Source organism: Larus michahellis, chromosome 24 (assembly GCF_964199755.1).
Source record: "Larus michahellis chromosome 24, bLarMic1.1, whole genome shotgun sequence".
Classification (NCBI taxonomy): Eukaryota; Metazoa; Chordata; class Aves; order Charadriiformes; family Laridae; genus Larus; species Larus michahellis.
In genome coordinates, this window is record NC_133919.1 from 4,448,360 (window position 1) to 4,472,489 (window position 24,130).

Genomic DNA, 24,130 nt, shown 5'->3' on the forward strand with positions numbered 1-24,130 from the left:
CCCAGGGTCTTGGTGACAGACACCCAAACACAGACCCTACCACTAGCACTTCCAGCTGCCATCACACCCACGAAACATGACCTGGGATCAAGCACAGCACCTGCATCCAGCAGGGAGGTAAAACCAACTCTGAAGGAAAAAAGCCTCCACGTGTAAACTGTTGATTGAGTCTGAAATCTCACTAGAACCTTTTCTTTACGTTTAAGCATAAATTACACTGATGCTGGCTTAAAAACGCTTCAGTGCACAGCCGCTCCTGCGAACCCCTGCTGTATTTAGCCGGATAAAGAGCCAAGCGCGGCCACGCACTGCCTCAGCCCGCCGCGCCATTCGCCGAGGGGGTGGCAGGGGCGGTGGGCGCTGCGCACGGCCCGCAGTGCCGCGTGCCGGGGGCGAGCCCCACCTCTCCCTTTGCACACGGCCCCTTGCCTTATAAAAGCGGAGGCGGGGGGGCGGGCTGGGGCAGGCCGGGTGGTGCGTGGGCGGCGCTCGCGGAGTGCTCCGCTGTGGTCCCTGGCCCGGTCGATCCCGGCCCTTGGGGCCTTGCTATCCCTGGCGTGAGGGCAGTGTGCGGCCCACCCTGTGCTGTTCTTACCTTCTGTTTCCGTAGGGGTGATAGTGCTGGAAGGGCCTTTTGTCACAGAGCTGCTGAGCTCAGCCACATACTGAGATCAGGTGGATTTGGGGAGGCTCAGCTGAGGGGGGTTAAGTTCCCTGTATGGCCCAGGGCCAAGCTCCTACTTAGCAAAGGTATTTTCCCTGTCAATAGGTGTGGGTACCTTTTGTTTTTAGAGGTGGCGGGGAAGGCTTGTCTTGAGTGAGGTTCATGGTGCTGAGGGTTAAAGGTTTAATGAAAATGTGGTTTAACAATAGCTGGAGAGGGGTTGCTTTTTACAATACTTAGATTACAGAGGAAAACAAGCCCAGAGGTGTTTTACAAAGGTGGTGGTTCAGCTTTGGCTGGAGATGATGTGGAGAGATGCTTCTTAGGGTTCTTTGAAAATCTGTTAGCCTGGCTGCTGGTTGGCACTTCAGGGCATTGCTTTAAAAGGCTCATATTTTGTATAAATAGGCACACTATATTCTCATTTCCACATACTGCAACCTTGGGGGACATCTGTGCTGGTGTGAAGATCAAGAATCTAGTACTGGTGATTAGTATATGAACTCTCCTGCCCTATTTCATGTCATTAAAGTTATGGCATGTGTTTGAACTAATACAAATCAGTTGTGCAGGAAGTGTTCATAGGTTCAGGTACTGAGTTAAAGCTGAATAGCTGCAGTCTGGGCTTGCACGCGCTTGTGAGTGGTGGTCATACATGTATTAATGCAGGTGTTTTATTAACAGACAGAAGAGTATCTGCAAAATGGCAACTGCTCAGAAGCAAAGGAATTGCGTGGTATGATTTTCTTGTGTATTTCAGCACAGTATATTATTTGAGTTGGAAAAATCAGTGAATTTTAGCTGAAATAGTGCACCCAGGTGCTCTGTAGTATTTCTTCACTTGAAAATGACTGGCTAATTTCATCTTTTAACTACAAATAAAGATGCTTAATAGCGAAATACTTTTGAGTCTGAACTTTGTGGTCATGCACTTGATAGAAATCAGCTATGTCCTAAAAACACAGTAACATCAAGTGTTAGGAATATGCTTAACTTTATAAATGGTGGAAGTGATAGTTTTCAATTAAATTAAAACAGTAAGCAGGACCAGATTGTAGACTGTAAAGGTTTGTTGTTGTGGACAGAGGTGAAGTCTTTTCTTTCTCTGACTTGCAGAGCGCAGTTGTATTTCCTAACAAAATATCTACTGAGCAGCAATCCCTGATGCTAGTGAAGAGGCTCCTGGCAGTAGCAGTATCCTGCATTACATATCTGAGAGGAATCTTTCCTGAAAGTGCCTATGGAACAAGATACATGGATGGTAACAGCCTGTTTTTACGATTCTTTGCAAAATCTATTGTCATAGGGTGGTTATGAAGTTAATGAGTGTTTTTAAAGCTACTTTGTCTTCTTAATTAAAGGTAATAGCCACTTGCAATGACTGTAATGGAAATTTCATTACTACATTAATCGTTGAATTTTGTGAGAGTGGTGATGCTAATTCAGCAATTAAAACTATGCCTGCACCTGTCGGTAATGTTAATTTTAGTCTGCTTTTGATATATACTTTTAGAGAATGAACTTCACTGTGTTAGCAATGCAGTTGCATTTTGTCCGAAGTAAATATTGATGAATGTATTCTTTTTTTTTTGAGATGTCTGTGTCAAAATTCTGAGGGAAGACAAGAACTGTCCTGGCTCTATTCAGCTGGTGAAGTGGTATGTTAATTACAGTGCATAATTAACAATTCCATAGCATGTTGATTCTGAAAGATACCTTTCTCGTTGTTTCCAGATACAAAGGGAAAAAGTTCACTTGCTGTGAGTGAACAAGAGCCCAGGCAGTGCTTTTAGTGCATGGTATTTACTATGTTGACAATTATTTATTTTTTTTTAAATGGGAAGTCAAAATGTGTGTGTTTCAGTAGAGAAGTAATTGGCTTGTACGGTTCAGTTTCTAGAAAGGCTTACAACCTGGTACTTAATGGAGCACAAATCTTTGTTTACGGAGTGATTATACTTTACATTAGTTTCTGTGGCTGTATATGAGTGCTCAAGGCATAGATGCAAAAACCTAACCAGTAGTTTCCCTCTAGTTGAGCAGGAGATGCAGTGTTATTACCACTTTGTATCTTGAATTTAAAGATCTCGCTCTTGGACTTGTGTGAGAAAGGGGTGCTGTTGGCCTTTGTATGCAAAGGCAGAATTGTGTCTACAAATGACAGTCTGTCCGCTTACACACTCCCAGTTGAGTGTGTGTATGTCACTTGGGACCGGAGGTATTTATTTTGATTTTCTTTCTGTTCATGGTAACTGTGAGACTTCATGGCTGCTCTCCTTGCTGTTTAGGAAAGCGTATATAAGGCTTTTGCCTGAAATATAATTACTTTTTTTTACCTCTATAAAGGCCATCTTTTTTTCTTTTCATGCTTTTACTAGTTGTAGGACAAGGTGAGGCATCAGAAATGATGCTGCAATCAGCAGAGTGGGTTTGCAGTGTCTGTCAGTGTTGAGGTGTTCAGAGACGTAGGTCTGAGTTCTGATGTTAAAGGTGAAATTAGTCACCCACTCTTTGTCCGTGTGTTGTCACTAAGAGAGGTAGGAAAAAGGCTTCCTTTACTGTAACCTGGAATTTCTTAATTGGTCTTTTGTGGTAGAGGAATCTGAAGGGGCGCCCACTGCATTTCACCTTCCCCTCACGCATCAAATATTAGTGAGGGCAGTGGCGTGGCCGCCTGGGGATGCTGACGAGGAAAGCTCCCAGGTTTTTGTGTGAAAGGTGTGTGCTACCTGTTTGGAGTTTACAAGTGAGTAACCTTTCTTAACTTGGCATCATGTACACACCAAAACCAATTTTTGCTTTTTGTCTATATACAAAAGAATAGCTAGCAAAATATGAGGGTAAGTTTTGGTTGACTATTTGGCTGTTGTTTGCACATTGCAACATTTAAATAACAGCAATAATATAACTTCTCTCTGAAGAGATGTTGGTGTTCAGCTGAAGTACGTATTTATTTATAAACTGATTAATGAATACTTGTGTAAGAAAGTGTTTGAAAATATGTGTACAATTGCATTATGTTTTTACTGATAAATTTACTTACAGATTATATTTTTACTTATTCTGCAAAGAGGTTACAGTGATTTGGTGTTACAAAGATAGTAATTGCTTGTATCACTACTAATAACAAAATAATGGAGTAAATATTATTTATTGCTCTAATATTAAGGCGAAACAAAGAATTTGGGACTATTTCATTTAGCAGTGAAGCAAATGGAAATTAGTAGTAGATGGACACTATTATTTGACTTTTGCAGGATGTTAGGATGCTATGATGCCTTGCAGAAGAAATACGTAAGTCATTCAGTATCATTTAGCTATTTTAAATGTATTGGAACATTCGCTTTTGTAAGTCCATTAGCTGCCAGCATAGTTACAGGACTTTCTGGTTAGGGGATAGCTGTGCTTTAATATGTTAAAACAGTTGGCTACAATGGGGGATGTGCAGACGTTTCAGGATAATGTTCTTTGTAAACAGAAACACTTAGTCAGGTGTGCATAGGAATTTTCTTCTGCCAGTTGAGTAAGTCCCTTCTTAAATGGATAAAGGAGTTAAGCGTGTGAAGAGGTTTCTCTTCAAATGGGCCTTAGTTGTCTACATTGGTTTCCAGAGAAACAAAACAGCTTGGTAATCAGAAATGGGCTATGGAATACATTTAATGTTCTTTTTCTTTCTCTAATTATGTTTCTGACAGCTAAGAATGATTGTCCTGGCAGTAAGTATCTTTGAAAAGTAAGATACATGTTTTTTAAGGTAGATGCTTAGATATAAGTACAATTCTTACTCTGCTTCCTCTCTTTACTTTAAAAATAACAGGTCTGTTCCCATCCAGAAGATCCTCAGGTAAATCTGCTAAAATATTTTACTGGGTGACTACTGATAGTGTGGTTATAGTGAAATGTCTATACGAGCAATAGTACTTAACGTTAACATTAAAAAAAAAGACATCTTAAAATACGAAATGTGAGAATCACTGGAGCTAATCAGGATTGCCACCTAGGGAATTGCCTTTGAATATCTGGTGTCAGGTTACTCTCAGGGCAGTAGAAGAAACCCAGAGTGTCATTGCAGAGTTAAACGCCCATAAAGACGCATCATCCTAACTCTGCCTAACAAATTTATGGAACTTTTCTGTGAAAAACACGGTATGTTTTAACTAACCACTGGGTGTCCCTGCATCTCTGTTATGTGTGTGAAACATTGTCATAATGATTAAAATTTGACTTAATATTTCATTCTAAAAACTTAAGCTGCTGTTTCAATAACTTTATTGTGGTGATTCCTGGAAAATAGTGTAGATCTTCATTTTTATTTGATGACAATTACATATATTCATACTGTTAATTGTTACAGCATTAGAAAGCTGTATTCAGTGCACGTAAGTGGATCAGACAGGAGTTGGGCTATCATTTTCTTTAAAGGCAAGGTTGGTAGATTACTAGACAGAAGCAGCAGCAATAGTAGTTTGCTTGGCAGCTTATAGTTTAATGATTACTGGATTTGTTTGCAGACAATTACAGAATGTTACCACTTCAAATTCAAGTACACCCACAATGGACCACTCCTGGATTTCAGCAGGTACTGTCACTGTGACTTTATTCTGTGCTGTGGCTTTACATTCCATTTGCATACACTTGAATGTAAAAACTTTGGATTTTATCTGTTTGGTGTTTCCTTTTTTAATTCTGGATCTGAACACTGATTTTATCAACATATACTATTAGCTTAGACTCATTCTTAAAATGCAGTGAGTCATTTTGTCAGATTATGCTCGTATTTTTAAAGATCCACTCAAAAGATGATTCTTAGGGTTGGAGTTTGATACTCTCTGACCAGGTTCTTTAAGATATTCCATGTGTGGAGGGTGGAAAGTTTAATATCAGATTACTTATTTGAAGATACTTGACGTTATATGGGATTTCTCATTTAAGAGATGATAAAAAAAATACACTGAAAATGCAATACGCTTAGAAAAGCATAGCTATTGCAATACACAGTTCAATCACAATACCAGTGCGATTCCCGTTACTGGTCTCTCATATGCTCACTGTCATGACACTGGGCATCCCCAGTCATGGGAAAGGAATTCCTGGGTTGGAGCCTGCTCCAGCACATTGCTGTTTTTGGAATTCTTTTGTTAGTTGTTTTTATACCTTTTATATACTTTGTGGCTGAGCCACACATTCCCTCCTCCCATGCTGGTCTGGCTAACTCAAGGAGCCATTGAAATGCTTTTAATGAGTGTGGGGAGAAACATTTACACCACCAGTTGATGCACTCAACTGACACAGCTGTTTATCTAAAATGAAGGTCATGCTCAAGTCCCCTGTGTGTTGAGATAAAGTCGACTTTCTTTGCAACAGCTGTGGACAGTGACAACCTGTGTTATTCCCTGAGCTTCATGGGCACATGGCCCTTGCCCATCTCTGCTGAGCCACCTTCTATTGTAGGGGTTTATTGATCAGTCACAGCTGCAAGGAAATGGCTTATTTTAAGACAAGTGATTGAAATGTAGCAAGCTTGTACCTAACAAACTTCTAACCACTTTCCTCCTGCATAATATGCTTTTTAAATAAAAAAAAAAGGGGGGGGGGGAAAGGCTGCAGTGCTGCAGACCTAGGTCCTTTGGGCTGAGTGTAGTTAAGTAAAAAACACTGGTGGAAGGAGATGTGACTCTCAGCCACACCAGGTTACCTTAGTGTATTTGCGTAAATTCATGCCAGACTAATGTAAGGCATGAGCCTGCTTCTCTGACACCCTGCAGGGAAGGGGATAACTATCTGCAGAGGGTGAGATGTTTGAAACCATTGCAGTTAAGGGTGTGCTTTCAAAAGAGACGGTTACCCAATGAAGTAACTCACAGTTGCTTGCCTTGCGCTGGCTCTTCGGGTCCTCGGGTGCCCCTCTAAGCTGTGTGGCTGTGAGGAGCAGGGAAGCGGAGGGAGATCACTTTTAGTGGTGGTAAGGTAGGGTTTGGGTCAGCGGCTGGTAGAACAGGAGCATGGAAATATCAGCGCTGGATGCCAAGAGTCACTTAGGCATGCATTTTTGTACTGGTAGCTGTTCTTGTCAATGTCCCTTGTTTTATTTAAGGCAAAGCAAGTATGTAAGACTTAGCAGAATTGGGGCTTTCAGAAGTACCTACTCTTTCCTTTTTTTCAGATTGGCTATCTTTTAAGCACTGTGTAATGTAAAATATGGTAGTTGGTAACTGCTGCTGAACCATAACACTTCCATTAGGTCCCTGGCTCAGGATTTGATCTTCCAAGGGGCAGCAAACAAGCAGGTCACTTAGGTGGTACTAGGAATTGCAGTGGCTACAACCTCAGACCTTAGACAATACGTGTTATGTCTGCTCCTGACACTCATAGTCTGTTGAACAGTCATGTATCTTAACACTAGAAACAGCTTACTCTGTATATAAAAAAAGAATAATAAAATATCTGAATACTTTGTGCATTTTTAGTAAGAATAACAGGACGGATTCCACAATCACCTGTGCAGACACCAAGAAAGCAAGTATCCTCCTGATTCGCAAGATTTATGTTCTGATGCAAAACCTGAGTCCATTACCAAATGACGTCTGCCTGACTATGAAGCTGTTCTATTATGATGAAGGTAGTGTTTCCATATTACCTTGATTTATCAGCTGTGTTCAGACATTGGGAAACAATTCAAAGAAACACTTTAATGTATAGCCTTTATGGTTGCTTGGACTTGTTAAATTATTTTATTTTGCATGTGTCTGTTTCTCACAACAGTTTCTAAACTCCAAGGGGAATGGATTTGATCTCCCTGCAGGAACACAGTCTTGTCACTGGCTTTGTTGGAGCAAGGATTTCAGTGTGTTTTGAAAACAAATTGAATTTTCCTGAGTATGTTAGAATGTAACGTGTTTGGATGACTATTTAAATGTCTGTCTCTACTTTCTGGATGTATTATTGCTTTATAATGAAAAAATCAGCTCCTAGCTCATCATTCAAATATTTCAGCTATTTCAAATAAGCTCCAATAGCTTTAATTGACTTTTGCCTGTTATGTAGGGGGAAAAAGAACTTCATTTAGTACAAGTGGAATATTGATGATTACCCTCCCCACACACAGGTTTTTTTTTTTGGAGTAGCTTTTTGTTTTTAAAAGGGAAGAGAGTCTTTTTACCACACAAGTCAAAACTAATTTTACAAGAATGTGTTTCATTCTGACGCATTTAATGAATTTCTTTCTGCAGTTACGCCATCTGATTACCAACCTCCTGGTTTTAAGGAGGGTGAATGTGAGGGGATGATATTTGAGGGGGAGCCTATGTATCTGAATGTGGGTGAAGTGCCAACGCCTTTTCATATGCTGAAAGTTAAAGTTACAACTGAAAAACAACGAATGGAAAATGTTGATAAAAGCATCCTAAAAAGTGGAGAGACTAATGTGCCTCTCCATATGCTCAGAGTGGACAGAGATGGTGAAGAGAACCAGGACATGAATGTAAGAGCGCAAATGTTTTGTGTAGCTTGTTGAAAGTTTTTTGTGGTTTATAGACTGGAAAAGAGCCATTAATTGTTTTACTACATGTCTTACTATCACATTAGTAAAAAACTCTGTTTCCAGATATATTTAAGCAAGACATTATGTCTTCGATACACTTTTACTTTAATTCAACTGCTCCAGTTAGCAACCTGTCATAGTTAGAGCAGTATTGAACAAGTGCATCAGCATAACGCCTGTCAGGAGCGGTGGTGTTGGTTGTGTCTCTGTGAGAAGAGCCAAGGGGCAGCTCTGTGCTGTGGGTACATGTACCATTTGTTCAGCTCCACACACAGGATGCTGGTGAAACCTCCCTGGAGCTGTGCCATACCAATCCCAGGGGAGCTGCTGCAGCCACACAGTATTGACTGGCAATAAATTTGCTCTGGGATCCTCTTGTACAGCAGCATACGTACAGCTAGTGGTACCACAGCTAAAGCTAAACCAAGCTCGATTCTGTATTGAGATATTCCTTGGGGAAATCTGCCTAGAAAAAGGCACCAAGCAAAGCTTGCTGAAGGCATGAGTGCATGACAGGTGTGTGCAGCCTGATGCTGGAGCGCCCGGGACAGCTCTTGGGACTGTGCTTGTGCACGCTTCAGCAATTGGAGACACGTATTTCTGGGGTCGGTTGAGGCAGGCAGCAAATACCTGTAGTCATGTTAAAATGTGCAAATACGTGTGCTGATTTATACTGTCCATAGGTGAGAAGAAGGCAGAGCTTCAGGGCTTTTGGCCCTGCCCATACAATTAGCGCTGCTAGGGTGGCCTGTAGGTGATGAGATAGAAGTAAACCACTTGGCCCTCCTAAATCTGCCTATGCCTCTGAATTGCTGTTTCACAGGCAAAAGGCAGGCAGTAATTAATGTACTGATAGTATTCTTTCAATATCTGTTGTTACAATTTTAGTATTTTTTACAGATGGTTTTCTTGGGGTAGTTGAATTAAATGTGTGCTTGTGTTAATAAGTAATACTGAGCTAGTCCGTATATTCCGTGTCAGATTGAATTATTTCAATACCATTTGTAGCACTGAGAATCCATCTAATAAGCTCTGTCCCTAAGCATCTGAGTACAAACCCTCGTCCTTATTTATCTGCAGTTAACTGATAGACCTGTTTCTTAATCTAGGAAGATCCTGTCTTGGATAATAAAGTGGAAGATAGGAATAATGTCAATATTTCAGAAGCTCAAGGTAACTTGTATGTATATTCTCAAGTCTCTTCAGTTTGTCCCTCTCTTTCCTGATATTACTAGAACAAAAACTTAATTTTGTGATGCAGACCACTGTATTCAAACTTACATTCTGTTTTCTTCACATACATCGCTGTGCCTTTCTTTTCTCTTATGGCTTTGTTCTGTGAAGCACTTGGTTAGCAAATGCATGTTTTTATGTTTCTGTTAAAATTCTGCTCTTCTGTTCCATTTTATCCAATAAGCTAAATTTAGTGGATTATATATTTAGAAGTAAATTTTATTGTTTGATTTTTCTACTACTGTGGTTGTTGCTATATTTTTACTAATATATTTAATTTCCACATAAAGCTTGCAGAAGCGTTCTGCTCTTGAGTTCATTATTGCAGACAGAGGAAGCAGGATTCTCTGGTCAAAAAATGGTCCAGGTCTATTTTTGTTTAAATCACAGCTGTTTGGACTGTGTCCTTGCAGCTTCAGCCACTAAATAAGTTTAGCAGAAATATCACATAGCAAAACTTTTTCCTTACGCTCTGACTGCAATAGGACCACACGCTGATTCTGCAATCCCTACACACTTCAGTCTGTGTAGTTGCGGAGGAATCAAGACCATTGGGGCTCTTGTACACAGAATTCTGAGGTTTTATGTTGTGGTGGACTGAATGATAGCCATGTAAAAACCCCTATCCATATGATGCATGTTCTTCTGTACAATGGCAATTGTTTGTTACTGTGGCTTGCTTGTACAATGAGTAACTTCATCTTAAAGTATGTTTTGTTTTATGAATGATTGTATAATTATGTCTGCGCTGCTGGCTATTTTAGTGCCTTTTCCAACTGCTTGCTTTTACACCTCGCCCCGGTCCTCTTTTCTTACTGCGTATGTGGAGCATTTTGATAATTGCAAGTGATCTTTAAGTTTTAATAGGCATACATTCTAGCAAAGCATATTTATTAGTATGAATCTCAGCAAACTGAGTTTCCTCAAGTAAAATCCTAACACCATAAAATCTGTAAAACTACACAAAAAATGTGACTAGCAGCAAAAAGCAAATTCCAGGTGGAAGCTTGTAAGGCAGCACTTCTCAAGAAGGTACCAAAAACATTTACTTCTTTTATTTCAAAAAAGTTTCATATAACAACTTCAACAAGCAGTTGAACTGAGAGTTCTGCAGAGAGTATAAATGAAATCTTATGTTTTGGAAGCACTCTGAGGACTCTACACCTACGAAGTCTGCCTTCTCCCTTGTTAGCAAATAAACAATGATGCCCTTTCCGCTGTGCAGGACATCAGGAAGTACCTGCTTATCCTTTAGGAAGAAAAACAGCAGCACTGGGTCTGTTGGAATTTTTTTTTTTAGCCTTTATAAATAAATTGTTTCTGTGCTGTTTGCTTACAGTTGTATAAATCTCCTCCGCTGTAAGCTCTGAATGCAGAATAAAGTAACTGTCCTGGCCACAGCTGCTACGGGAAACATGCCCTGGAAGATTTTTCTGTTGGTTTGGTTTTTCAATCATGGCAAAGAGGGATCCAAAGAGGAAATAAGTGCCCTTTTTGGAAGAAGATTAAGTGGAGATTATGTAGATGAGTATGCTCAAAAATGCTCCGGTATGCTAATGTAAAATAGGATAAATAGGATAACTAAAGGAACACAATTCTCAAGACTGAAGTAGAAAACCAAGCTTTTTTTTTTTACCGAAGCTGGGGGGGGACGACAAGGAGAGAACCTGTATTTGGATGAGAAGCCAATGTAAAATGCTGCTTTCCTGTAGCAGAGGTAGAAGCTTCTGTGGAGATCACAAATATATGTCACTCCTAGAAGAAATGCCCATTGGTGCTGGTGCTTGCTCTGTTCGCTGTTGTTAATGCATTTCCCTGAAGCTGGATCTGCTTTGAATTAGAAGTCTGGTTCTGCAGACTTCAGAAACGCCAGTTTTCATAAAAACTTCCAGACACATTGTTTTCCACGTAACTATAAAAGTAGGAAAGTGTCAGTGCTGATGCTTTTGGTCCTCCCAACCCAAACAAGACTAGCAGCTTCTTGGGGCTGCCATGGTGACGCGAGTGCTTGTGGAGGCAGTTGGACAAAGCAGGTTGAGCCTGGATTTTATTTTTTTAAATGGATTGGAGTGTCCTGTCTCTCAAGCCCGACACTGAACAGGCTGTGCTGTGTATTTAAATAGCGGCATTAATGTTGTGTTTTTCAGGAATAAAATGTGGAACAGCTAATGCTTCCATGCTGTTCAAAAATAATAATGGAAGTGTGTAGGAAACAGCATGTGTAGATCAGTGTTATTATCTTGACAATGCTATTAGGCTGCAGAACTGGAACTGCCGTATAAAGCTGTATCTGGTGCTTTTAGGAATTCATAGAAGTTACAAAACCAGGCAAAAAATGCAGCAAACTGCTTGTCTTAATGACTTGGGGTAATGTTTTATTTATAGAAACCACAAGACATGTGAAAAGGCATTTATCACCCTGAAATTCTTCAGTCCATCTTTAACCAGTTCATGCTTATGTCTGTATCCTAGAAAAAACCCAGCATGGATTAGAAACACCACCACAATCTCCAGCATTGCCTGTCGGTGGCCTGTTCCTGCAGCTGCTGCGGGGATGCGGGGGACGGTAGCCCCAGGCACTGTGGCCCACGCTGCTGGGCTGCGTGTGGTTGGGCTACAAAATGGGAGCCATCTGCTGGCAGGGGGTTCAGAATGGGCAGAAGCTGGGCCAGGGTGGCCCCGCAGTGCAAAACGGGCTCGTGAGGCTTTTTACTTGGAAGCAAATCCCAATGTAGACAAGCCTTTAGTGGTACAGTGTATGAACAAGTTTGGGGATCAAGCCCACGCCCCCAAAGGTCCCGTGTGTAAATCTGCGCTGCTTAGCGTAAGCATTTCTTGCCTGCCTCTGGTGGGAAGTTGTGATAGGGAATCACTGAATTGAAGATGTACGATGTTATAGATTGAGGCCCAATAATTGACAGGAACCAGTCCAATTAATCAAATTAGTTTATTAAGCAAGCGGCAGCAAGCAAAACAGCGCTGGGCGGCCGGGGAGTCTTTGCTCCGCCAACGGCGCACACCCACTTCCCGAAAGTAGCTGATTATATACTCTTCTGGTTCCCATATATGTGTCAATCCTGGTATATTCCGTGTCTGAGCGACGTGTTGCCAGGGGGTCGGTCTTGTCCCGCCTCCTGATGGTCGTGGGGCTGAAGGCTCCTCATCTTTATCAATGTCCTTGGGGAGACTCTTTTCAGCTTATCTCACAATTTAGCTCTTCCCTTTGAAGTGTTAAAACACACCAGATGCCTGTGATTTAGGCCTTGAGGTGTCAAAGTGCCCCAGACAGCACACTGGATGCCTGTGATTTAGGCCTTGAGGTATCAAAGTGCACCAGATAGCACGCTGGATGCCTGCGATTTAAGTATGTGAAGAGTCGAAACAGTGTAAGTTTTCACCAGCCTTTAAGAAAGCCTGATTTGATTAACAAACATGATTCTATTTATTACATACGAGGCAAGGCTTGTTTGCACTTAAGAATTGGAGCCCTTTTGAAACACCTGTTCCCTGAACTTATAAAGTGTTTCTTGTGGCAAAACATCAATGTTAAGAGGCTGCTAGTGTGCTGTCAACAGTGTGCTTCATTATTGAAAAATTGTTTTATAGAACCAAATATAACTTGTGAAGAAGATGAAGTTACAAAGCCTGGAGGGAACCAGAATCTGTATGTTTCTAATCCTCAGGTATGAAAACTGCACTCTATCTTCTTAAACTTTTACTAGAGCTTTTATGAAGCTTCTTTCCTACTTTGAGTGATTAATAGGTAATCTGGTTAAGGTTTGTTTATCACAATCAGTATTTTCAGGAATAAAATGCCTTTGCATTTTACTTTCTGGTGTTTTACGAAAGCAGTTAGTATTCTAAATCAAAGGCTGTTCCTCTGTCACACGGTTTTCAAACCAAACAGATGGTCTGACTCTTATTAAGAGAAATGGGAATGTAATTTCTGTGTTTATAAACTGCCGCAGCTAAGCACTCTGCCTAACAGAAATTTCTCTGCTAATTCTGACAGATCAAAATTTGTTTAAAGGTTGATTAAAACTTAAAATGCAGGTTTAATGCGCAGCCTTAAAACTCAGGTTGTATTCCCTGCGTCTAGCAAAATGGTATAATTTAAATGTGGAGGACTACTTCAGACGCAGGTCCTTAAGATGTCTTATAACAGCATAGCCCTAGGTAACTGCGAGTGACTTACTGTGTAAGAATAACTGCTGCTTTGATCCGTCGGGGCTCTACACGTTCAGCTGTAAATAGTGCTGTTGACTTTAATGGGGATACTCCCATATTTAAATCTCAGCTCAAGCACTGCGGTGAGCGGAGCCAGAGCTCTTTGCATGCTGCAGCACTGAACCCTGCTGTAGCCTCTAATATATATATATATTTTATTTTTTTTTACTGCTGTCACAAGGTAATGTCTGTTTTTTGAGTTTTAGGTCGATCATTTGGCAAGTAAGACATCTGAACTTAATGTGTCAGAGAGCAGGACAAGAAGTGGAAAGATATTTCAGGTCAGTGCCGTTAGTACGGTTTTTTCTCTAGTTCTGTTCTTTCTGCTTCTCTTCAACTTTAAGCCTTTTTTGGTTCCAAGCAGTGAATGAAACTCTTAAGATTTAATACACTTCACGTTGACAGAATGGAATTCTCATCACTTCTAAAATTCCCATTAAATTCAACACATTTGGATTCTTACTGTCCAAAAAAAATCTGTTCCAAAGAGTTAAAAGCTGAGTGTTGATGTTAACACAGGTTGAGAAAGATTCCTTATGATTGAGTTACATCTTCTTGAGAATGCAGTTAGCCAAATTCCACACTGGGTTAATCCGTAGTTGATGGGAGTGTGTGCCAGCAGAGATCCCCAGCCCAGCGTACCATATGCTTGCTGGTGATCTTACTTGGAAAACACGAGGCCAAAACTCTAACCTCGTCTCTTTGACTCATTCATACCAAGAAAAATCTGTTATTTCTTTGCTTGGTCACAGCAGATGTGTCTTGTAGTTGGTGCTACTTGCGGGGAACCCAATTCCTCCAGCCTTGCACAGGTGGAGCAGAAGTTGTCTTCAGGGGGAAATTTGGCCTTTGGGGATGGTGTTGGGGGTCCCCAGCTGTCTGCTGCTGCCACCTCCACCAGCTGGGCTCGGGAGGCTCTGGGGGCCTTCACAAGTCCTCAACATCTCTCTTAGTTGTGAATTTTTAGGGTTACTGGTAGGTTCTTCTCAGAAAAAGCTGTGGAGTGGATATTGCTGTTCTAGTAAATAAGTAAGTGTTCTTCATTTACAGTCAGGAGGGGGAATTATGTGTCAGGGCCAAGGAAAATGGTACCCTTCCTGTCCCTGCTCAGGAAAGCTCTTCATTAATTTTTAGTGCAGTAGTTTTGTAAGGATTCATAACGTGCTGCTCAACCGTTGCCAGTAGTTTTCTCCTGAACTAATGGTTTCCTTAGTTCTGTAGAGGCTGGTGGAAATCAAGCTTGGGAGTGTGTAAAATTCATGCCTCAGCAGAACGTTCTAAAGAAATCCAGAAGATAAATTGGTCCGTGTCATAAAAATACCTGTGTATGAGAGCTGCGTGTGAAAAGGGCTATTAGAGTTTGCAACAAAGTCGTGAAGTGGAGATGATAAATTCAGAATATAGAATTAGTAGATTCAGTTTTTCTGTAACAGAGAGTACTGCTTACTGCAGAATAGAATTTTTTTACTTCTAACCCCAGGGTCATAGGCAGTATTTTTTGTCGCTCACTGATGTGAAAAAAAAAAACCCAAAACAACAACCCCAGCCCGTCATTCTGTATGCTCACTATCGCCGTATCTTCTTAAAAGAAGGTTTTGTTAATGAGCTTAACAGTAGAATTTAAACACAACACAGTTACTTTAAATAATCAAAAGCACAGCAGAGTACAGCCTGAGTTGTCATCTTTTCCCGCGTGCGTGAGTGAGAAATAACAGCATTACAGCTGGTGGGACGAGGCCGTGTGGTGCTGAGCCTGGGCCGTTGGTGCAGGGCTGTGGTGCCGTGCCGGGCCCTCCCGGTGATGCTGGCTCTGCCCTGTCCCTGATGGGGCTCCTGCGTGGGGAGCTGGGCTCCGTGTGTGCCGCCTCTGCCCAGGGGGCTCCGTGCTCATGACGTGCCCTTGGAGCTGCGACAAGCAGGAGGTGCTGCCGTTGCGGCACAAACACATCCCTGCCCTCCTGCGGGAATTCGCGGGGAGGGTCAGTTCTGCCAGAAAACAGCATCCAGATGTTACTCTGGGCTCAGCACCTCTGGGCAGGCACCAGGTGCCAGTGAGGTTGAGCCTGACGCACGGCGCTCTGTGTCACGCAGCGCCTTGCGGGGGTGGGCGCCTCCCAGGTTGAGGCTGGTGGCGCAGGGAGCGGGCTGGGCCACGCGGCAGCCCGTGACGCCGTCTTTATTCTCCCGTGGCAGGTCCCTCAGTTCGAGCTGTCGTCGAGTCAGGATGTGCTGCCCAAAAGGAGAAAGATCAGCGAGCCAAAGGAGCAGTTCTAGATGCCTGTCTCCTCCTGTTTGGTTACGGAGTTCTCCACACTGCTTTCAGTTTGTTGTTTAATGTGAATGTTCATATTTAGGTAACTTTTAGGGATTTTTCTTTGATATTTGTGATCCAAATGGAGAGCATTTAAAGGAAAGATCGGTCGAGAAGTCCAGCTGAAGAAATTGGTACTTATTTTTCATGGGAGGCTGTACCCCATTGGGGAAGATGGAAAGGGCGTGATGTGGGGGATTTGCCTCCCTGCTGATGCCACGTGTAGATCCTGGTGGCCGTCGTGTTGTGGCTGTTGCTGGCAGCACCTGGTTTCTCTGGTGCTTTTGGGTTGTCCCGAAGCCGAGGAGCTCCCAGCCCAGGTCCCACCATGGGGTGTGGACCCCGGGGATCTCGGGGCCCTTTCTGGAGCATTACCTGGCGCTGGCAGTTTCACTGTTACTACTGGGACTGTTGCAGGGGTTGATTCTGTGCATTTCCTCCAGACTGAAGGCACCAGACTCGTGTGAAAAATGAGCATTCTTCATCCTCCCCCTTGCATATTTCATGCCAAAATGCAGGAGTTTCTGTACAGCTGTGATGAGACATGCATGTAATTACAAAGTGTTCATGTGTGGCAGGCATCTATTATAGCGGTGTGAGATGATTTGAAGGAGCCTGTCTGTACTGCAAATGATTAATTGTAGCATTAATGGGAGACATTTTTCTAACTGAGGCCTGTTAATTGTTCCTGTGCTGTGAATGAATGGGAGTGAAGCTGTTTCTGCGCGCGGGGGGGGGAGCTAAACGTTTCTTGACGTGTTTGACTTTTAAATATTCAGACTGTCTTTTTACCGTTCCTCAATTAAAACGCCGTTGACGTTGCGCTGCCGCGTGTTTCTGTACGGCGCGTGCCGGCGCGCCGCTAATGAATGGGGCGGGGCCCGGCGCCTCGCCCCGCCCCCCCGCGCTCATTGGCGGCTCCGGCCCCGCGGCCTCCCATTGGCCGGCGCCGAGCGGCGCGCCGCCCTACCGGAGCGCAGGAAGCCGCCGGGGCGGCCCCGCCCCCGGCCAGCAGGAAGCGCTTCTGCCCGCCGGCCCCGAGCCGCGCGTCGGGAGGGAGCGAGGGCAGCGCGGCGGGAGCCGCCGGGCGGGGTAAGGGCGGGCGGGGGGGCACGGCCCCGGCCGCCCCCGGCCCGGCGCGCTGCGCACGGGGAGCCGCGGGATCTCGTTACCGCCGCTCGGGGGGTCGGGGTGGGCAGCGCGAGCCCGGCCGTGCGCCTGGTTGACCGCCGTGAGGAGGTGAGAGGGAGCTGGGCCGAGGGCGCTGCCTGGCGTCCCGTGCGGATGCGGGGCCACGTCGCCCGTGGAGGCCCCCGGGGGAAGGGACTCTGCTGCAGCCCCCATTTCGCTTCCTCAGGTGTGTTGCCGGCCGCTCCCCATTGGTGACTCCGGTATGGCCACCCTGGGAAGGGTGAGCCAGGAGTCCTTGGGTGGAAGGTACAAGCGTCCTTCGTCCTTGTCTGGGCCTCCCTGGGGGCTGGGGCTCGGGGCTTGGGACTTAGCACTGGTGTAGCCCATAATGTTTGGACACGGGGCTGACCTCTGTTCTCCATGCCCAGCTGGCGGGGGAGATGACGACGCTGACACACCGAGCGCGGCGTGCTGAGGTGGGAAGGAACTTGGACAAGAAACCCAACAGTGAGGAAGATGCGGCTGCGGACAGAGACCCGAACGATGGTGATCCTGATGATTCCAAAGATATCCGCCTCACGCTTATGGAGGAGGTGCTGCTCCTGGGGCTGAAGGACAAGGAGGTAAGATGGGCATCGCCAGCGCTGCCCTGGTGTACCTGGAGGGTAGGATCTTGGTGAGCAGCAGAAGGGATCAGACGAGTTCCTCTGAATCCTCTTCAGTAAAGCCAGCCTGCTTTGTGCAAAACCACCTTTGTGTGTAGCTTAAACTGAGCTGTGGAGACTGCTTCCAAGTGCTGTCCCGCCAGCTCTGCCCTGAGGACTGTGAGGAGCAGTCTGGAGGTGAGGGCTGCCTTAGGGTGTTGTGTGACTGACATTTGCAGAGCAAAGGCGGGTTTGTTCTTTGCCAGGGTCAAAGACCTGGGGTAAAAGGAGCCTCACCTTATGCGTCAGATGGGCGAGGGAAGAGGACGTTTATGAATTGCACTCTCCGACCCAAAACCATCAGCTGCAGCACAGCAGTTTCCGCTTTGTTAAAAATTGATGTGAGAAATGGCAGGGGTAGATTTTGAGAGAAGGCAGCTGGAACAGGAGCTGACAGCAGGCACAGGATGGGTCTGAACACAGCAGCGGCGAAGGAGGTAGGAGCCACGTCTCTGTGTACCGGCCGGTAATTGCCTCGGCTGGGCAGGAATGGCATCGTGCAGCTCCGGGCAGGAGGGGAGCGGGTCTGGATGGGAATCCCTCTGCTGGATGCTCGTCTCACCCACGTGTGCCAGTTTAAGGGCATTCCTTGGCAGCAACGGACAAACTTCACAGCTGGTTATTTTCGGGGGGTTGCTCTCTGCTGGAGAGGGACCCTGGTCAAAGTGAATGGTCTTGTGCTTACAGCCAGTGGGAGCTCATTTCTCAGCTCTGCCTAGAACAAGCCGTGGGGAAAGGAGAAGACATCTCGGGCTGAGTTCTCTGAGCTGCTTCGCTCTTATCTGCTGTGCCGGCATGCCTTATCATCTTCAGTGCGTGCATCATCTTGATCTCTTTGGGGGAATCTGATGCTGCTACTCCTGTCAAACAGATGGGGAAATCAAGACCAGGGGAAGCAAACCAGTTGCCCAAGGTACTTCTTGGGATGATAATGGCAGAGGAGAGCCTTAAACACAGGTTTTTCTGCTCCAGGAGCACTCTTCCTGTGAGCCTGTCCCTCTTTCTGAGGAAAGGAGACATCGTGGTTGTCAAAGCTGTGGTAGATGGGCCACCTTCTCTTCATGTTTCTTTGAGTTGAAATTAAGCCCCTATGAGGTTCCTGAGCTTTCTTTTTTTTCCGTAGGGCCCTGTTAGTGCTGAGTTGGTCAGAGCTGGTGCCTTGCTCTCACGTAGACCTGCTCAGGCCGTGACTTCTGACGTGGACCACGCTTGCAGATCCGGCAGGGAAGAGCTGTGGGTTGTGTGAGAGGCTTGTAGCTGTCCTGTTTAACGAACCCAGATAAGATCTAGGACTTGCTGAGCCAAAAAGGAAGTGACAAGAGAGCAGGACTATAAAGAGAACATCATGCAAATATTTGAGAACAGCTTAGGAGTGTGGCATGGTCTGCTTTCTTCCTGGGCTATGTTTAGCATTCTTGGTTTGGTTAATATATTCCTGGGAATGGTCCTTCAGCCATCAGGGAGTTAGGAGAGCACAATAGATAAGAAAAAAATAAAACCCAAACCACCTGTCACCCTGTTTTTTTTCTTTTTTTTTTTTTCTCCCCATCCTGTCCTTCCGCATTCCTCTGTCTCTAAAGGAAAACCAGAGGCAGCAGTAACTGGCCGTGAGCTGAGCTCCCAGGCACTGGGTTTTCCCAGCTCTGTTGTTCACTCCTGGTTTGATGATTGGAAAAAAAACAAGACAGTTTTAGCCAAATCCAGTGAGCTCACAGCATAATTTCATTACTTTAAGTACCAGTCTGCCCGTCTAGGAGAAACTGGCTGCACACCAGCCTGGCATTTGTACCCAGCCTAATTCCAGAAGCTGAAAGTAATCCAGGAGCTTTCAACTTGTTTGATTTCAGACCCCTTAACGTTTTCTAGGGGCAGCGTGCCTTCCAGCCCAGTGAACTGGAACTTTCGGTCACCTCCATACCCTTTTCTGGAAAACTTGTTCCTAAAGGGCACGTGCAAAACCGAGCGTGTCTCCCATGGACGGAAGTCAGCAGGGCAGGGATGAAAGGTTGCATTGTCTTTCCTCACAAGGAAATGAAGAAAGCAAATAAGGATTTTTGTTTCTTTTATGGTTCTCTGTGCTACGCAAGCTGAGCAACCAACCCAGTGTCCAGATGCACTGTACAAACAGACAGGCTGGGGACAGGAGTTTACCCACATGGACTGTAAAAGTTTCCATGTAGGAAGGCTGCGTGTTCTCACCCTTTTTTCCTTGGGGAGGGGGCTCGGTAGGTTGCTTTGTCTGCATCTCCTAGTAGCTTTTAGACCTGCCCTTTCTCTCCTCCCCACCACCACTCCCTACAGAGGAAAAAAAAGCAATGAAAAGGGAGTTACGAACTGGGGCTGTAGCATTTCTGGTGTATTGGCATCACCCTGCAAATAAGCCAGTTGTGACTTTGCATCCCGCTTGGCTCACCCTTCCCTCGGGCCCATCTCGGACACCAGTGCCTGCCCCTTTCCCAGCCCCACCACCTGCCTGGGAGCCCTCTCCCCACAGCCCTCTCTGCTCTCCGCTTGCCCTGAAACCCACGGACTGCCACCCCACGTCATGCCACGGCACAGCAGCCGTCGGGGCGGAACAGCGGGGCTTTGTTCTAGTCAGGGGATAAAAGACAAGTGGGAGAAGGGAACGGAGGGGTCACCTGGGCTGTCCCATTTTTCAAACCAGGGTCAGCGCTCTCCCGAGAAGCATCAGTTGAATGTTCTTAAACCTCAAGGGACAGAGACTTCCCTTCCCTGCGCCCTCCCTCCAGGGGCGAACCGTTCCTGGGCTTTCTTGTCTGGACAGTATTTTCTCCCTGGTGCCAGCTCCAGTCTCTCTCTGGCTGCAGTTTTAGCCCAGGACTCTGTCCCATCCACAGTGGCCGGGGGAACTGGCCATTCCCTTCCCTTTTGCTGCTGCCTTTGATGCGTCTGAACCCCCCTTATCCTGTTCTCCCTCCGTCTTCTCTTCCCTGGACCAAAACGAGCTGGTTCCTCGTGGGTTGTATTTTCCAGACCTCTGCACCTGCTTGTTGCTTTGCCAAATGCCTTAATGATTTTGGACCTTACGCTTCTCGGGATGAGGACCCCGTCCCGTGGCAGGCTCGGAGAACAGGCTTGGGGCCATGTGTGGAAGGTGCTGAGTCCACATAGATCTGGTCAGCAGCGGCCCCAGCGCTGTTGGTGGGACCCGAACTGCTGTCGCCCAGCCCTGAGGTGCCCACTCTGGCAGGAGAGGAGGGATGTATTTTCCCATCCTTCATCCCTGACTGGAAAAATTCTCTTCCCTGGCAGAAGTGTGCAGGTGGATTTGAGGGGGGGGGTGCGATAAGGGTGGGGTGGGCGAGGGGCTGGGGAAGCTCTTGTGCCCTGTGGTGGGGCTGGGGCTTCCTGCAGCCTGTTCCCCGTGGGATGGCGCTGCGAGTAGTGGGGAAGCTCTTCTTCACAGGTCTGATGAGCGATTTCTTCATCCAGCTAATTACTCTCAGGGCATGCCTGGAGCTGGTGGGGGGCTTTCTTCAAGGAGAAGGGCAGATTTTGTTTCCTGTTTCCCCTGGATGTGTCCGCAGAAGGCGCTGGGGCAGGGCGGAGCGGAGCGCAAGTGGCTGGTGCAGCAGCAGCAACGTCCTCCTGTGACCAGGGGCTTGCCAGGGGAAAGGGCCCTGCTCTTCTCATTGTTGCTTGGATTTTTTACGATCTGGAGTGGGGCGCAGCCGCCTGGCCAGCGCTGGGGTGTGCCGGGTGGGTGTGGGTGCAGCGGGAAGTGAACAGCCGGAATTGCTCAATGTTTGCAGGGGGGAAGGGGGTTAGTTGGGGCTGCTGAGCACTTTTCACCTGGTGGGGAAAGCCCTTTGGCCGGGGAGGCAGAGCTGAGCGGTGGGAGAGTCGCCTGGGTGGGCCTGGGAGGGGTGGGGGGGACTTGTCGGAGCTCCCCTTCCCATCTCTCTTCTCTTTCTGTCCATCCTCTCTCTCACAGGGCTACACCTCCTTCTGGAATGACTGCATCTCTTCAGGCCTGCGGGGCGGCATCCTCATTGAGCTGGCTCTGCGCGGCCGGATCTGCCTGGAGCCACTCTCCATGAGGAAGAAGAGGCTGCTGGAGAGGAAGGTGAAGGAGCCGCAGGAGCTGGGCTGGGGGATCGACAGGCTTTGTGGCTCCGTCCACCCCAGTCGAGCCCTCTGGCAGCAAACTTTGCGGAGGCAGCACTGCACGCCGGGGCTGGCCCCATTCCTTTGGGAAGGGAGCGCAGGTCTGCGTCCAGCCTGACGCCATGCTTCTGCTTTGTCCTTCCAGGTGCTCTTGAAGTCAGATGCGCCGACTGGTGATGTCTTGCTGGATGAGACTCTCCGGCACATCAAGGCCACGGAGTCTGCAGAAACGGTGCAGACCTGGATAGAGCTGCTCACTGGTAGGGCCAGTTAGAGACACCATCTCACAGCTCGCTCGGGGCCTGTCCCTGCTGTCTGTCCCCTCTCCATGGCTTGGCCATCCCCTTGCTTCACTGGAGATGGGCAGAATACTGACAGCAGAACAGGGGAAGGCTGAATGTGGGCACAGAAAACAGTTTTCCAGGTCTTTCTTGTTAGGAGCTCGGTGGAAGACTTGGACTTTGCTCCCTGTTGCCTCTTTTTTTTATGATGAGTCTTCACTGAGTCTGGGTTCCAAGGTCCTGGGTAGAAGGGGCTTTCCAAAGGGAGCTGCCCCAGGCTGCTGCGCCCTGTGGCCACCGGGAGCTTTGCCACCTTGGACTGAGGGAGAAGTGGGTCATAGTCAGGCCAAGGGGAGGAAGAGGGTTCCTGCAGAAGGGACTGGTGTCCATGCAAGCACAGATGGTCCTGGGCTGGAAGCAGCCTGGGCACTGGGGTTGGGTAGCAAAGCTGCTGCTGCCCCAGTGTTGAATGGAGTCTCCTCTCCTGCAGGGGAGACCTGGAACCCCTTCAAGCTGCAGTACCAGCTGAGGAACGTGCGAGAACGCATCGCCAAGGCGCTGGTGGAGAAGGGCATCCTCACCACAGAGAAGCAGAACTTCCTGCTCTTCGACATGACCACCCACCCTGTCAGCAACGCCACTGAGAAGCAGCGCTTGGTGAAGAAGCTCCAGGAGAGCATGCTGGAGCGGTGGGTGAACGACCCCCACCGCATGGACCGCAGGACTCTGGCTCTCTTGGTGCTGGCCCACTCCTCAGACGTGCTGGAGAACGTGCTCGCCAGCCTGGCAGATGACAAGTACGATGTGGCAATGAACAGGACCAAGGACCTCCTCGATATGGACCCTGAGGTGGAAGCTGCCAAAGCCAAGGGCACGGAGATGATCTGGGCCGTTCTGGCAGCCTTCAATAAGTCCTAAAAAGTCCCAGAGCCCCCTAAACCAGGCGTGTGTCGGGGGGAGCCTCACCCCCTCGACACAAGGCTGCGGGTATTTGGGCATGGAGTTCCTGCAGCAGTGGGTGGGCTCAGCTCAGGGGGACTGGGGGATTTCGCTCACTCCCCCGGGCAGGGGTGGGAGGGTGAGCGCCCACCCCCGCGGGCAGGTCACATCTCCAAAGGCCGGTGCCTGCGGGAGAGGTGGTGGCAGCTCTTCACTTCCCATCCCATGGGCTTCATCCTTGGGCCAGCGCGGAGCTGGGAGGTGGCCCAGCCCAGCCTTACCTGTGTGTGCTCCCAGCCTGAGCAGGGCTGTGGAACAGCTCCCAGTGGGCCGGCTTGTCCAGCTGCCTCCCTGGCGCCCTGTCCCATGCACAGATCTTGCCTTTGGGGTGCCCAGGCAGCACGGGTTCCCCTGGGGCTCACACTGACACCCTGGGGCAGGGGCGCGGGCAGGAGGGACGGCTCCGGGGTGGCAAGGACCAACCCCGGCGCTGGCTGGGAAGCCTTGGGCCAGTGTGGCCATCGAGCAGCAGCTCTGCAAAGGCCGTGGAGCCCCCCAGGCGGTGCTCCTGCCATACTCCTGCTCTTTCTAGTAAGAGAGGAAGTTAAACTGTGATTTATTATTATTTTTTTTTTAAACCCTCTCCCCTTCCACCACCACTTTAATCTGTAGTTCATTTAAATGTATTTCTCTGCAGCCCAAGGGACTCCTGGGTGTTTAAATCTGCTGTCGGTAGCTGCGGTGGGTCCCACTGCCCCCTCTGGTGACGGGGCTGGCAGGGGAAGGGGTGGCGGGGGGTGTCCCCGGGGTCTCCAGAGCTGATGGTGGCGCTTGTGTCACCGCGCATCAGCCGCCGCTCCCGGTGATGTGTCCGCGGGCGGTGGGGCCGGTGCCGTCCGCTGGCCCCATCCCGCATAGCCCTGACCGGGGACGCCTCGGGCCATCCCGGAACCCATTCGCCTCCCCGCGGCC

The 24,130-nt window shown here is 47.1% G+C and overlaps 1 protein-coding gene across 7 annotated transcripts; it reads left to right on the forward strand.

Annotated features, from left to right (window-relative positions):
• The first annotated feature begins 460 nt into the window (after positions 1-460).
• GOLPH3L (golgi phosphoprotein 3 like) lies at positions 461-23,860 on the forward strand. 7 transcript variants are annotated; one of them, XM_074566474.1, is made up of 17 exons: positions 461-750; positions 1,349-1,400; positions 1,781-1,925; positions 2,259-2,322; positions 3,922-3,958; positions 4,360-4,380; positions 4,482-4,508; positions 5,176-5,243; positions 7,132-7,283; positions 7,894-8,144; positions 9,314-9,377; positions 13,044-13,120; positions 13,871-13,945; positions 17,535-17,729; positions 21,766-21,897; positions 22,084-22,198; positions 22,710-23,860. In XM_074566474.1, the coding sequence occupies exons 2-17, from the start codon at positions 1,368-1,370 to the stop codon at positions 23,135-23,137; spliced, it is 1,884 nt and encodes a 627-aa protein (XP_074422575.1). In that variant the 5' UTR covers positions 461-750; positions 1,349-1,367; the 3' UTR covers positions 23,138-23,860. The 7 variants fall into 7 exon arrangements, with proteins under 7 accessions (XP_074422575.1, XP_074422577.1, XP_074422574.1 ...); XM_074566473.1 differs by lacking the exon at positions 461-750 and adding an exon at positions 1,233-1,255; XM_074566476.1 differs by lacking the exons at positions 461-750; positions 17,535-17,729; positions 21,766-21,897; positions 22,084-22,198; positions 22,710-23,860 and adding exons at positions 1,135-1,255; positions 15,858-16,798.
• Positions 23,861-24,130: the final 270 nt, after the last annotated feature.

Excerpts from the sequence above, each read along its gene's own strand:
- GOLPH3L (XM_074566474.1), top strand. The coding sequence starts at position 1,368 with ATGGCAACTGCTCAGAAGCAAAGGAATTGCGTG. Across the intron at positions 13,121-13,870 it reads TGTATGTTTCTAATCCTCAG|GTCGATCATTTGGCAAGTAA; the intron begins GTATGAAAACTG and ends TTTGAGTTTTAG. Across the intron at positions 22,199-22,709 it reads CTGGATAGAGCTGCTCACTG|GGGAGACCTGGAACCCCTTC; the intron begins GTAGGGCCAGTT and ends CCTCTCCTGCAG.